The sequence below is a fragment of the Etheostoma cragini genome, chromosome 12 (assembly GCF_013103735.1).
Source record: "Etheostoma cragini isolate CJK2018 chromosome 12, CSU_Ecrag_1.0, whole genome shotgun sequence".
Classification (NCBI taxonomy): Eukaryota; Metazoa; Chordata; class Actinopteri; order Perciformes; family Percidae; genus Etheostoma; species Etheostoma cragini.
In genome coordinates, this window is record NC_048418.1 from 23412331 (window position 1) to 23428259 (window position 15929).

General features: G+C 43.0%; 1 protein-coding gene across 1 annotated transcript in view; it reads right to left on the bottom strand.

The window, feature by feature from the left end:
• Positions 1–15929, bottom strand: part of LOC117954387 (myomegalin-like) — a 42611-nt gene that overhangs the window by 15935 nt on the left and 10747 nt on the right. The window contains 12 exon segments of the mRNA XM_034888143.1: positions 1–177; positions 674–772; positions 870–1028; positions 1118–1342; positions 1526–1618; positions 1696–1815; positions 1907–2044; positions 9998–10051; positions 10646–10802; positions 10899–11056; positions 11147–11270; positions 13550–13626. The exon segment at positions 1–177 is cut by the window's left edge and continues 336 nt beyond it. Of these exon segments, the coding sequence (XP_034744034.1) occupies positions 1–177; positions 674–772; positions 870–1028; positions 1118–1342; positions 1526–1618; positions 1696–1815; positions 1907–2044; positions 9998–10051; positions 10646–10802; positions 10899–11056; positions 11147–11270; positions 13550–13626 (1581 nt within the window).

The window sequence follows — 15929 nt, forward strand, 5'->3', positions numbered from 1 at the left end:
CAAACCTTTATGTTTGTGCTGTGTGTGTGATGAGCGTACCGTTATGGTCTCCTCGTTGTTGGACAGGATGCATCGCAGTCTCTCCAGGTCTCGTTCCTTCTCCCTGAGGGCCAGCTGCAGCCTGCGAACCTGGCCCTCGCGCTCCTCCACGCAGCGGAATTTGTCGTCGATGGAGCGCTGCAGATGGCGGCGGGGGAGAAAAAATTAAATAAAAATCACACTGCTGCTGGGCAATCCTGGGCACACTCAACTGGGATGTTCATCATGTTCTGAGCGGGTGTGCGGTTTCCTAAGCTCATGGTCCTTACAAACTAGTTAGATCAAATAGGTAAGCGTATGAAATTCATGATCATCTGATTTCTATAAAAAAAGGGATCCTTTTCTATGGATTCTAAAATAGCTTCAGAAAACATAAAAATAGCACACTTCACTGCATGCTAGCAACTAACTGTCTCTCCCATTTTGGTTGGTTGTTAAATTTTATGCTGACTTAGAGTACAGTTTTAGGAGGAGTTTGCATTACTGTCTACCACTGGCTCTTTCGACTGCTGCAAGATGCATAATAAGGTCTTTTCTCTCCATTACAGGGAGGACTGTTGCATTAATCACACAGTATATGGTACAGTGATCCGTATGGAACAGTAGTTTGTGTGTGTGTGTGTGCGTGTTTTACCTCCAGAGCTCTGTCTCTATCTTTAATACGCTCTCGTAGTTTCTCCAGCAGGGCATCTCTTGGTTTGGAGCTTCCAGACTCCAACATCTCTGAGTACTCCTAGAGATGTGTAGAAGGGATCAGAACCAAGTGCATGTGTGTGCATCTATGCAACTACATCACGTATGAATAGATAGAATGGGATTGTGTACAGTACCTGTAACTGTTGTTCCTTGTCCTGCAGGGAGCACTGGAGCTGTGCGATGCGCGTGTCTGATTCCTGCACCGCAGTGTGTCTCTCCGCCTCGGCCTCCTTCAGAGCGGCTTCCTTGGCCTGAAGCTCCGAGCGGGTGTTCTGAAGGGCACAGCGCAGGTCCTGCGGCCCAGAGACGAGAGGTCACACGTGTTGCACCCTTCATAATTCCAAAGCTTTATTCAGGCTCACACATTCACAGACACACTAACCTGGTTGTGTTTTTCAGTGACCTCCCTGTGTTGCTGCGCCTCCTGTAAATCAGCGTTGAGTCTTTCCTTGAACCTCGACAGGTCGTCTCCCTGCCTCTGGCTCTGTCTGAGACTCCTCTGGCTGGCCTCCAGCTCCAGACCAAGGGAGAACAAGGAGCTCTGCGCCCCTACCAGCTCGCCCTGCAGCTGGGCGAGCGTCATGGACTCGCTGACCCCCTCTGGAGCCTAGAGAATGGCCACAGACCAAAAGGTCAACATGTCATCGTCCTGGTGGCAAGATTTCTCACTATCGATAAGGATAGATCCTGGATCATGGTTTGCACCACTACATGTCACTATATGCAGGGGGGACTTCCTATGCCACACTGAGCTCCTCTTTCCTCCTCTCACCTCCTCTCCATGTCTCACCTTGCTTTGAGCAAGCTGGTTCCGGTGGACCATTTCCCTCAGCTTACACAGTGTGGTGTTCTGCTCTTCCATCATCTGGTACAGCTCCTGGGCCTTTACGCAGAAAACATCACGGGCATGAGCACCGTCTCAACTACAGGTGTCATCTCACACAGGTTGACGACACTCACCTCGTTGTCTTTGGTGCTGATGGACTCGGTGAGATCCTGAATGGTTCTTTCTTGACTCTGAGCCGCCTGGCGGATCGAACGCAGCTCGCACTCCATCTCGTTCAGCTTCTCCTGCAGCTTCTACAGACGGAAACAGCCAGGTTACATGTAAGTCTGTCATCACTTCTACGATGTGGACTCATCAAACGTATCTTACTGTAATGAGGCATACCATATTTTTGGCCTCGCTCTGGTGGATCTTGGCCTGCAGGGACTGGACCTGTAGCTGGGCCTTCTGAAGCTCGCTGACACACTGGCCGGCTGCACACTCATACTGGTCCAGTTGACTCTGCTGCTCCTCAACGAGGCTCTGTAATAAGAGAAAATAAGGTAGGTGTATGTGTTTCAAGTCATAGAAAACACTCAATGTATGTGTTTGGGCTTCTGACTAAATTCACCAGCTGAATTATTTGTGAGGACATTTTTTCTTCTTCTTTCAAATTCATGAAAAAAGCCAGAGGCTGCAAGCGGCATTACTTTTACAGTGGACTGAGTAATGTGTGTACTATATTTACAAAGTCTGCTCATTCATGTGTGTACTGTTTAAAAAGCCATGCGAGTCTCTGCATGCATGAGTTCACTTACTAGAGGATGAATATTTGGCTACAAAGACTCATACTTTGATTCACCAAGATCAATTTGTGGTCTAACATAGCCGAGATTGAATAGATTTTTACTGTGTTTAGTGTTTTTTTTCTAATAGAAATGATTAAGTTAACATAGCATTTAAATAGGGTTATGATAGTAGCCAACCAGAGTTGAGATGATAGAATGGTCTGACATTGCGTGGTTCACTTTGCCTCAAGGGCTCGGGTGTAAAACTAGGCCAGTTAGTGGGAGTCACTCTGTCTTAATGTCTCCCCACATCTAACCTACTTCGGTCAGCAGCCCTGGCTCAAAGACCACGCAGAGACGAATAAGCACCCTAAAAAAACTACAGCTGAGGTTTATTGTCTTGAGGAATTTTAGTATTGCACACAACTTGTCCTCACATACTAGAGCAGACAACCCTGTGCTACAGACTAGTTTGTAACTGGGAGACTGGTCATTGGTCTGCAGGCTGGGATCATTTTGCAGCTGTGACAGAAGTCACCGTAGATCCTCAAAATTGTAATCAGAAACCATTTAAATATATAGGAAAATACATATTACACATAAATTAAATATATTAAACTGTATGCTTTCTACTTCACTGACATCACTCACTACCAATTTGTGCGTGCGTGCACACACACGCAGGGTAATTAGGCCATGCTGTGTCACAGCTTACCCTCACCTGACTGCTCATGTAACACACACACACACAGACACACACACACACCCACACACCCACAAACTTGCAGTGAATATGCAAAAGCCACTACTCCACTGTATGTGTTGTCATCCTGTAGTAGTTGTGTTTATCATCATCACCATCCACGTCAAGGTTTTATACCTTATGAGGACGTGGGGGAGGATACTCTTTGTACACATCTTTCAACAAATCTTCCATGTAAGCCAGGTTTAGATCCTGACCACCGAGCCTGATCAGAGGGGGCTCCAGCTCAGGTGTTGGCATGTGGTTGTGTCCTTCTCCCTCTGGGGTTCCATAAGACATTCCCAGAACAGAATCAGGGAAGCCCAGCCTTGAGCCTCCGTTACTGGAGTTCCGTCGGAGCAGCACAGGCAGCTTGCTCCCCTTAGAGCTCATGACTGGCCGGTAGACAGCGTAGCTCTGCAGCAAACAGAGCGCCAGAGAGAGGCTGGGTCCGGGTGAGGCTCGGCCATGTGGGGCTCCCATGTGTTCCTCGGAGAGGGAGTCGGATAGCCGGTCATCTACTAGATCCTTGGGGGAGCTCAGCGGCCCAGCTGTAATGGCTCCAGGCTGAACATATTCCTCAGTGGTCTCCAAGGATGCTATAGAGGGGCTGGAGCTGGCTCGTCCAGCCAGGGTGCGATCGCTGTCTGATGTCCTCGAGGGGTCCTGAGATTCAGGGACCAGAGTTAAAGAAGAAGGGGGTTCTTCTGAATCCTCCATATTTTTTCTTTCTCCTACTCCTTCTCCACCACCTCCCACTCCTCCAGTCACACTCCCTCCAATAACACTGGCTGAATATCTGGATGACGGCCCACAGGAAATGCTCCGTGCCAGCTTCCTGGGCACCTTACAGACGGCTTCATAGTCAGAGTCCGCCACCCGCCAGTAGGAACATCCCCGACACTTCCTGGGAGTGCTGGGAAGACACCGATGCGAGCCTGCCACTGTAACCTCTGACCCTGGACCAGCAGGACACTGAGGTTGGTGGTGGTGGTGGTGTTGACAGTCCAGGCCATCGTCAGCCCAGGACTCGTACAAAGAGTAGACCAGATCATCCTGGAGCAGGGCGCAGTACTTTGCGTGAGTGAGACCTGAAATGTCCACCATCCCATCTCCTGGTCCTTCATCGCCCCCAGGTGATGTTACAGCACCCTCTTCTGAGTTAGTTTTCCGGTAAAGCCCGCCGATGCACTGCCTCAGCCGGTGTTTCTCCTGCAGAAGCCGCTGCAACCTCTCGATGGAGAGGGCCTCCACTCGGGCGATCACTGTGTCGAAGCGGTACATGCGGTCCAGCATGAAGGTGCACTTGGAGCAGGCGAACTCCCCTCTGCCGTCCCGGGTCAGCTCCTGCCCCAGAGCGTGAGACAGCAGCACCTGCAGGTTGAGCTTGGGGGTGGGGTGGAAGATCCATCGCCGCTGGTTACCGCAGAGCTCCCGTCCACAGACGCGACACGTCTCCTTCATCTTGAGATCAAGCATTCCACAGGTTTGTAATTATTCTACTCTGGCACGAGGACGACCCCAGTCCTTACGATGAACTTGGTCCAATGTCAACACCCAATAGACACATGCTTTGAGAGCACAATAAAAGCCTTTTTCATCCGAGATAATGTAAAGCTGCTCAAGACATCAGTCCTTTCAATGGCATCACACCCAAAGGCTTAAACATGGATGATATGAGGTAGACAAGGAGAAGCACTATTCTTGTAGAAAATGGTTGAGGTTCTTGAAATCATGACTGAAATCCATGAGTCCTGAAGGCAGGACTGAAATCCATGAGGTGAAAAATCTAGGTTAAGAGATATAGTGACTCATTAAAAAAAAATACCCATCAGCCCAGGATCACCATTCATTTGTCGGAGGCGCAGGTGCATCGGGGCTATGGCGCACGCTACCAAAGACGCACAGCGAAGTCATGTGAACGTCTCATCAATGAGCTGCAGTATTTAACAGGAAATCGTCCTCGCGCTGTCCCCAAACCGCTGTTTCGCATTTCCCAACGGCACCGGAGCCTCTGCGACATGAATCGGCTGTCACGGACACACGAGCCGCACCGCGCGCAGCCAGGTTAATAACGCCCGAGGAGCGGTAATAATCCGGAAACGGACGCAGAGCAGTACCAGGCGTCCTGCAGTACCGTCTTCTGACTCTTCCCCCTGTGTCTGAGCCCGAACAATGGACTCTTCATTCATTCCAGAGCCTTAACCGACAGCACGAGCGGCAAACACGCGCTCTTGGTGTCGTTGCTTCGTGCAGTCGGAGATCCTCCGGGCTGATAACGATGAAGCTGGCTGAACCAGACCGGCAGCGCCGGAGCGTACCATTTAGAGAACACAGGGGGTTGGAGAAGCCCGGTGCAGTCATACAGACATGTTAACCGTTTAATATCCACCATGAATCCAAGTCAAAGGGACCATATTTATTTTAAAACACGTTATAAAATCCCAACCCAAAAATATTATCTTTATTTCGGGGTTATTCGTAAAGATAAAGAGTGATGTTCCCCTGAGAGACAGATACTTCCTCGGTTTGCTCGCGTGACTGAACAGGTAAAATGCTCAGTAACATGTTAGCATTAGTGACGCTCTATTATATTGATATATATTATATATATATATTTTGAGATATACTGTACACTGTATTCATTAATTACTTCTGTATGTGATACCATTAGATATTAGATATTATTTTGTTCTAATATCTCAATCTGTTTTGTGTTAAAGAAAATCCAATAGACAGCTAAATATACAGCACAAACATTATATATATATCTATATATATATATATATATATATATATATATATATATATATATATATATATCTATATATATATATATATATATATATACATATGTTGATATGACCGCACAGGTTTGTATGATACATCAAAATCATTATTATAAGATATACAGTGTATTCATTCTTTACTACTGTATGTAATACCATTAGATATAATATCCTATTTTGTTCTAATATCCTATTCTGTTATGTGTTATAGAAAATCCAATGGACAGCTAAATATACAGCACCAACATACAGCACAATGTCAGAAGTTTGGTCATAATCATGCTGTAGAGAAAGGGTTGGCCAGAACTATTCACTGTACACAGAACTGTACTACATATGAAATATAATATACAAACCAAAACATGTGTTGTATAAACAACAGTGTAAAACATTACCTAATTTAGTATTTCTGTAATAACCACGTAACCTATACTGGGAATCTTGTATCTAACAGTTCTACTGGCTGAATACAGAGCAGACCAATAAAATTGATCATTTTTATGATCTATTCTATTTTTATTCATGTATCCCGGGTCACCTGCCTGACCTTTTGTCATTCGGTAGTATTTTATCAGGCCAGAGGAGCTACAGAGTCAAAACAACAAAAACAGTTCCCTAGATAACACACACTGTTCAATCATATTAGCACAGTCAGTGCTCCACATATTCTTATTTTAATAATCAAAAAATTGTCAGTCAGTTTTCTTACATAAATATCAGTTTCAGCTGCATAACTGCTATTATAACTGCTGTTTGTCCTTTGTTAAGTAATTAATAGCAGTGACATTTGTAAGACTTGCCAGAGGACTTTGCTTATTTGGGCATTTGGCAAATTGAAGTGGTTTTGAAATAGTATTAAAGTAAATGTTGACATATTCCAGTCTGTCATGATCCATCAACATACAGTACATTCCTTTAATTTTAGTCAAAATAATTCCTAATTTCTGCTTTTCTAACTCAAATATCAGGTATAATTTCCTATAGATAAGATTTATTGACCATAAACTCCAAAAATAACTGTAAAATAAAAGGGTTAAGTAGTGTTGAAAACGTCAAAAAAAGTGACAAAAGTGTTGAAAAAGGGACAAAAACGTAAGAAAAAGTTAAAAAAAAACAAGGTTAATAGAGCCCAAACCAGACCAGTGTAACATGTGTCAAAACATGCTACTGCCTCAAGAAGTATTATTTGTATTTGTCGTTGCCGTGGTGCAGATATTTCCACAGAGCTTTCACTGTGGCGGTCACACAACCGGGCCATTCTCATGCATTGGACTGTGCTATCTCTGCAGGGACCACAGTTTAGGATTTCCCCAGGGTGCGCAAACAGATGGTCACGCTGTCACGCTGTGACTTCCATGAAGACATGCAGAGCTTCGTCCTCAATGCGCGAGTCAGAGTCATGGAACCTTGTGTCTGCCTTGAGATCATTGATTGCTGATTGTAATAATAATAGATAATAACTGCGCCTGAGTCCTTTTCTCTAAATCAGATGTTCATTAGAATTTATAAACTATAGATAGCTAACAACACATGTGGGAAGAATGCAGCTGATAATTAATCTGGACTGAAAATATACAAAACAAATATTTGCTTATTTTTAAAATTCCATATGCCAATATATATCAGCCGATATATATTTGGCAATAAAATCCAGAAACGCGTTACAAAACATAAACAGATTTCCCTAACATTAGTTATTTGTGGGTATTTATGAGTTCTCACTAAAATAATATGATAATAATTAGTTTTATTGTCACAACACAACAGAGGAGCATCAAAATATATTTAAGGTCTGATAAATAAAATGTCTAAAAAGACAAACTTAAGATATGAAACTTAAAGTCCTTTGAACAAAAACACAATAATAAAAAAAATATCCGTGTGGCCAACAGGGTGGACAAACTACGCAACGCCAACGCTTATAACATGGTTGACAGAATCATTTATCTGTCATTATAAATGATTCTGATGAATGAATATTTAATTATTATTTTTTTTATGGGCAATTGTAAACGCTGATATCGGGAAATATTAGGAAATGCCTAATATCGGACGATAATATCGGCCTGCCAATATATCGGCCGGGCTCTAATCTGGACATAAGACACTTCTTTGTATTGATCAGATGTTTGTTTTTGTGAAATTGAATGTTCATAAATACAAGCAAATGTATAAAGAATTTAGTTCCAGGCCAATCACTGCACATTCTTTTTGAAAAGGAAACCCTGGAAATATGTGTCTCAAGAGGTTTCAGATGGCATATCTTTCCTGGCTCTTCCTCTCTCTCCAGACATAGATGTGATCTAATTGGCTGGGGAACTAATTAAGAGCTCTCTTTGCGAGTGTGTCTGAAACGACACAGCTTGATATCAGTGTTGTGGTCGCTGAGCACTCAAAGGTCAACGTGACCTATCGACAAACCCGGCTGAAACCAGACCTGCTAAACCGCTAACCAGCGAGATGCCTGCATGCACATACGAAAGAAGGCGCCTTATGGGAGTGTGTACACACACACACACACACACACACACACGCACACACACACACGCACACACACATACACGCACACACACAAACACTCTATGTCTTGCTTCACTACAGTTACACTAATCAGTAAAAGACATGTTTCATTTAAAGCTACAAAATGTGGCAAACCATTTTTGATTTAGTCAAAATTTATGTGAAATGTTTCCTTAAATTCTTAAAATGCAAACATATGTCGCATGGTGTGTTGGATCATACAAAAAACCATTGTCATACACCTGTTAGAAAAATGATGACACATACTGTACTTTTTCTCAGATTATCATTGAAACAGTTTGCATAATAATACCATTATACTGAACACTCTAACCAAGATAACCATGGAGCCATCGTCTGTCCTTGTGAAAGGTACAGGATGTTTCTGGGGGGGGGGGGGGGGGGGGGGGGGGGGGGGGGGGGGGGGGGGGGGGGGGGGGGGCAGAGCAAGCAGAGGAGACTCCCAGACCCAATGAGATAAACTGACAACATCGACTTTGTTATGACTTATGACGTATTAACGTCCATTTTGTATTAATAATCAGCTGTCTGTACCATTGTACTATACAGTATGTACATGTAAAAATGGACATTGACCTAACTTCAGTGGTCTCTGTCTATTCTTGATAATGAAATTATTCTAACATATCCAGTACAGTACATATATATTATTTTATTCTATATGCTGTCTCATTCTTGTGCACATGTACTGTATGCACCACCAACAAACAACCTCCCGTTGCGATGGTCCTCTAAATTGACCCAAAACCCTGCATTTAAAAAACAACCAGCCTCTCCTCATACTTTCTATGTCTTTTCTTATCTATTTAAAAACAAAATGTTGCATATCATATCTTAATTACTAGTCTTGTCACACTCTAAGTAGCCCACTGCACTCCCACATTTGCCTCCGTCATCCACCACTAATTTACAAGTTAAAATGCCTCACCTAACAACAAATATGTTTGCAACCCATGCTTTCAGGGTATAGTCAAACAACATGGGGCAACACTGCACAGCATTAGAAAGATGAATAATAAAGATAATTATGGTTGGGATTATTAATTTATAGAAATGCGAATTGATGGTAAAGAGTCTTTCTGAGTAGAGGGATCTGACATGAAGGTAATGGTCCCCCTTCCATTTGTTGTTTCATTAGAGGGAGAGAAATGCGTCCTTGGGGGGTGTCAAAGCGTGTAATTGTAATGAGATTCAGGCACTTTGTTTGATGGAATAAACCCTCCGTATGGATTTTCATTGGAAGCCTCGGATGATACTCCATCCTTTGCAGTATTACAGTTCTAAGCACTACATTTTTGCGTTGCCTTGCTCTTCAGAGGAAGTTCATTACCGAAATAAGAAGACATTGGGTCAAAGTTTGTTGGTTCTGTACCTAAAACTCCTAATGTGAGTACTGGTCATATTGCAATATCGCCCTCTTTCTTAAATACTACAGGGAATTTACAGATTATTCAAATATGTGTCATTATTTTATCTACAGTCGTCGGCCCCAACGTCTCCATGAGGAGAGAAGAAGTCTGACTGACATTAAACATTGAGAACTGTGATGCTGTTCTGACACTTAGTGGAGAACTCTATAATGACACGTGAAGACTAATGAATTAACGTACATTAAAACATACAGAGCTCCACGTACCTGCATCTTCTGTCCGATGCGCAGCCTCTCTCGACCAAGTTCCTCCTGATAAAACTGGAGCAGAAGAGACAGATTTTCTGAACTTACCAGACTGTTTACCTTTTCCCACTTAGTCATTATAGCCACATTACTGGTGACAATTTATAAAAAAAATAGTAGTCAATTCAACAATAGTCAATTCTACAATATATTTGCGGTATCGATATTATTTGGTCAAAAATATCGTGATATTTGATTTTTTTCCATATTGCACCGCCCTAGAATAAGGTATACCTTTACAGAAATCATGCTTCATGTGTGTCAATACTTGCCTACGTGCTTCACTGCAGTGTGTGTGTTTGTGTTAGTGTGTGTCTTTGTGTTTGTGTTTGTATGAGTAGCAGTATGTGTGGACTAATAGCTCTTGTGACCTACATGAATAGCTGTTAAGATAAGGGTTAGGAATGTCACATATGCTGCTTTGGGAGCCTTGTGTGACCAGAGGAGACATGGTGGTCCAGAGTAATGCACTTAACATGTGCAGGTATTGACAGAAATACTCTGCGTACATATCTAGCTGCTAGAAACACATTTACTGAATAATTCCTAAGGTTAGAGAAAGTTTGGATATCCATTTGCTAAGACTCCGAAATAAAAATGTGTGCTTACATCCACATCCTTGTCCTTCTGCAGCAGAGAGGAAGACAGCTCCTGAACCTGTCCCTCGAGGTCTCCCACCCTGAGTGTGAGAGTCACCTTCTCGCCGCTCAGCTCTGTGATGAGCGTCTCCTTGGAGCGCAGCTCTTTAGTCAGCTCCTCTATTAACCTGAACACCAGACAGATGCGTTGTTAGTGAGACAGGGAGGCGGATTTGGTTTGTCTGATATTGGTGGTGTAAGGACATTTCGTAGTATTTTAGCACCTGTCTTTGTTGGTGTTGGATGAAGACAGGAGGCTGGAAGGCCTCTCGTCCTCTGTGATGTCCTCCATGGGGGTGTCTAGGGAGAGGAGGGAGGCGTGGGAGTGCAATCCAGCCAGCGAGGCCATCCGCTCAGCCTCGCTGCGTGCTAGCTGGGCCTCCTGGAAATACACGGACAGAAACAGTTAGGACTTGTAAATCTGGGGCATCTGTGTGTCAGTTCAATAAGCTGAAGGTGTGAGGGGACAAACCTCCTGCAAGAGCTGAATCTTGGTCTCAAGCACTTGCTCCATGTGGTCGATTTCCTGCTGTCTCTCCCGACACCGTCTCTGCAGCTCGGCCTCATTGTGATTGGATAAGCTCTCCGCTGTCGTGCTGTTTAACATGGAAACAGACCAGAGTTAATTAGAGGCATCAAACTAAATACAGATCAAATCAACTCAGTTCATAAACACACAAATTTAGACAGATGATGATGTCACTTTCCTGTCTGCTACAGGGCTCATGGGTAACCAACACCCTCCCACTTATAGCAGAGATTAAGTAAATTGCCCCACCCATGTAGGCTTTTACTGTCATCGTAAGTGATGTTCACACAGTCTGACTGTGGTGAAAGGCTTGACGTAGATCCAGGAGTGGATGCAATCCGGGTCTTTTTTCCCGTTGTTGGTAACCTGGACTTTGTGGTTTAGCACTTTCTAAAATGTGAAATTCCTCACACTCATCCTGTTTCTTGGCATTCTCGGTTCACTCCTCTGGACCCCAACTGTGTAAGCATCTGTCACTCCGTCAGTCAACGACGCTATCCGAAAATTTCTGCTCCCAGAATGGCAGACGCCACACTGTCGCCGTGAGTCCTGTCCTGGACCCTCTCTACATACGTTTTTAACTCTGTCCGCCGCATGCAGCAGCTCAAATAACTTGGATATTTTGAACCAGTCTGAGCAATGCAAATGTCTGTCTTGTTTGGGGGACAAGAGCTTCATGCCGTGCGCCAGTCTTTCTGCAGGACATCAGTTATCTGGGTCTGTCAGCAACGCAAACAATTTAGAAATGCTTTGAGTTCATGAGATTGAGATTCAAGACACTGTCATAGAAGACTGTGCCTTAAAGATGTGACAAGCACTAGCAAGAATAGGTGTTGTTTGGACTACAACAATACTACAGAAGAAGAGCGGTAGTGACATACTGCAACAGAATGGAGGTCAGTAATAAGAGCTAATTTATCCTTTTCAAGAGCACCAACAATTGGCCAATGATAATCTATACTTTTAAGAACCCTGTCCTTTATGCGGCCTCTCTGTCGATTTCAGCAGTAACTAATATAAAGTAGCGCGGTAACTGATATGTCAACATGCTAACAACGCAGAAAGACGTCCACCCTTGCCTACATTGCCCATGCAAGCCACTAAACTCCTGAAGCAGGCTCAAGCTCCATCCTGGAGCAGGAGAAGCACTGCAAGTAGAGGAGGACTTCAGTTTCAAGGAATCAACTGTATCACATAGAGACATCATATCACTCATATCAATCATATCAGTTGTCTGCTGTACAACTTTCTAAGTGGCTATATTATATTACATCTTACATTTTGTAACTTATTCCCTGTTACATAATGTTCTTAATGGTATTCAGTCAGTCAGTTTATAAGTTATTATGTTTGTATTTTATTGTCATGGTCAATACTTCATCATCATCTACTGCACTGTTCAATCCCTGCACTATTCACTTTTGCACTATCATCCTTATACACAGTCTACAGTAGTATCTCACCTTATCATGGTCATTGGATTTCTGTGAGTGATTTTTAATTCAATTTTTAGTCTAATGTATGTGTGATGTATGTGTTTGTTGTGTTATGGTTGTCTTGCTAATGGATGCCTAACATTTTCTTTCAAAGGAAGAAAGAAAGTAAGTATGTGTGTGTATGTATCTACGTATCTATCTATCTATCTATCTAGACAAGCCATTGAGCCATTGACTTTAAATAACATTAACTGTTCCTCCCTGTCTTAAACTACCGGTTTACACAATCACTCCTCAAGCACCTATTTATTTTGAACAGATACTTGCTCCCCCCAGTTAAAGGACACTCTCATCATCATGTCAGACACCAGCAGTTGTTCCAGCCTGTCAACAATAATCCTAAACAAGACTTCTGGAATATGTCATTGGTTTAACTTGTGGGTTTCATTTGTGTGTGTGTGTTATCTCTATCAGCTGCTTTATGACATATGAGCTGTTAGAGATTTGAGGTGTTGCCACAGTTAAGACAGGACCATGGAGCCAACAACAGCCATAGACGGCCATGCACACAACTTTCATTAGTCAAATGGACCGACGGATATAAATTGAGTATATAAGTTATGAAAACGTAAAAGTCAAACAACTTGTGTATCTTCCCAGCAGTAAATAATATGTACTGTACTAATCAAAGTATATGTGACCAAAGAAGACATTAAAGTAGTTGGCTTACACAGGCTGAGATAGTCACTCATCTTGACTTCTCAGTTAAGTAAACCAGTCTCTTTGGTGTAATGTATCCATATAATTGTTGCTGTTTTGACACAAACATTCACAGCTCCAAACCTTAGTATATTTAAGGTAAGGCTTGCACATGCTGACAAATAATTATGATGACTATTTGTGGACTTACAGTGCTTTGTCCAGAAGCTGCTGTTTCTCCTGGAGCTCCTGCTTCAAGCTCTCTACTTCCACCTTCAGCTCGATGTTCTGCAACAGATGAAAGTAGTAGAGTCAGTCGTCAGTGGTCAGTTAATCGCTCATTACACATCATCAACACACATCATCTCCTCCAACAACTGCATTAAATCATGCAACAGAAAATGACCATTTGTAACTATAGTGCAGTAATCAGTGGAAGTATCAGTATCAGTTAAAGTGATTGAGAAACCCTGCAATACTGACAAACAAATCCATTTTAAGATAGATGTTTATCTATAAGTTCTGTAATTCAATGTCAAAATGTCATACTTGCAGACCTACTTACTAATAAACATGCCAAATATTATATATATTCAAATAGCCACCATATTTGGCTCGGTACAGTTGGTAATCTATTGTGCCTATGTGAAAAATAGTATATTACTTTACATTTCTGAGGTTGAAACAGTGAAATTGATGGGATGCACAGTATTGTCAAGTGTATTTATTAACATAGAAATATGTGAATATTAAAGCTTTAACACATCTATGGTTCACAAGGGGTGAACCTCATCTCAGGAGTGTGTGAGCAGTAATCAGCCAGAGTAACAGAAGACGTGTGTGTGGGCATGGCCTATAATGACGATATTTGCATTTCACGGCAGACATTTTGACTTTTCATAGCGGGAAATGCACAGCAGTAATTGATAATATTAGTTCCAGAGTCGTGCATGCTGTGAAATAGGTCATAAAGTTTGTGACTGTAAAGTTTGTAAACCAAATTAAAGTTCCATTATGATGGGAATAAAAACACAGTAATAAAAATATTTTCCTAAGACATATGTAGCCTCACAAATTTGACTCATCATGGACAGCCGCAAAAAATATAAATGTGATTTATCGCAAAGCTTGTCGTATTTCGCAAAGACAAAAGACCACTAAATCTATTTTTTTCACTATTTCTATTTTTCTATTTCATGCTGTATGTCACTTTGTGTAAAGTGTGTCTGTATGTCTGTTCTGCATACCTGAGGTTATTACAGATTCTATACAAAAATAGTTTTGACACACTGTATTTCATTGTTCATTTGTTCACTCGGTATGTCCGAATCAAAGTTATTCTTCCCTCCCTTACATCTCGAGCACTTTTGTCTTGTTCATTATGTCTTCATCCCATGCTAATCTGTCCGTCTCTGCTGTGTGATTTAGGGCTGGGGGGTGTTGTGTATCATCCGTACAGAACATCTGACCGTGCTGTCGTGCCTGGTATATTTAGAGCAGGAGGATTCCGGGCAGCTCAGATGTTCACCCCCGGGGCCACAGGCTAAACTCCACAGCTTGTTTACCTGTTGAGGTCCACAGGGTACATTTCAGGGCCAATAAGGGCTCCTACATTTGGCTACGGGACAGAGGATTTAAACAGCGTGAGGGGATTGGTGGGGCTCATTCTTTCCACTTTGACTTTAGAGAGGAGTGAGAGGACAGTTTATTTGTCTGTCTCACTGCTGCACTCATCAGATAGCGGATTTATCACTACTGCTTGACTCGTCTCGACAGATTGTCCACTTTCTCGTCCATCATCTCAATTTAGCAGCTTCTCTGTCCCTTCCTCTCTCTCTCTGCATCTCTTCTCTCCTATCTAGTCTTTTCTCTCTTTCTGTTTTAGAAAATGTGATGTACCTCTGTAAGCAGGTCCAAGCCTGTCAGAGAGCCAGTAACCCACTCATAAACATGGTCCTGAGAGGCACCGCGAGTGCTCAGCAAGCGCCAACACTCATAACATGGTTGACAGTCCGTTTTTATTTGTCATTATGGATGTTACTGATGAATGAATAACTAAAATAAATAAATCAGCCATTATAAATACCAATGCCAATACATTGGGAAACGCCTAATATCGGCCAATAATATCGGGCCGCCGATATTTCGGTCGAGCTCTAGTAACAAGCATAGTGTGCAGGCTGTGCATTAGCCTAGGCCCATTTTACTAATACGCTGTCAAAATTACAATGAAATGTTGCGCTACTTAGACCAGGTTTTTGTTGGTCAACGGCACGATCACTTTCTGCTGCTGCAAGATAGCAACACGCCATTAATGCACCTGAACACACCTCCCTGTAAGAACAGCACGCCCAGATTGCACCTGAACACACCTCCCTGTAAGACCAGCACGCCAAGAATGCACCTATACACACCTCTCTGTTAGACCAGCACGCCAAGAATGCACCTGAACCCACCTCCCTGCATGACCAGCACGCCAATAATGCACCTGAACACACCTCCCTGTAAGACCTGCACGCCAAGAATGCACCTGAACAGACCTCCCTATAAGACCAACCCACCCAGAATGCACCTGAACAGACCTCCCTATA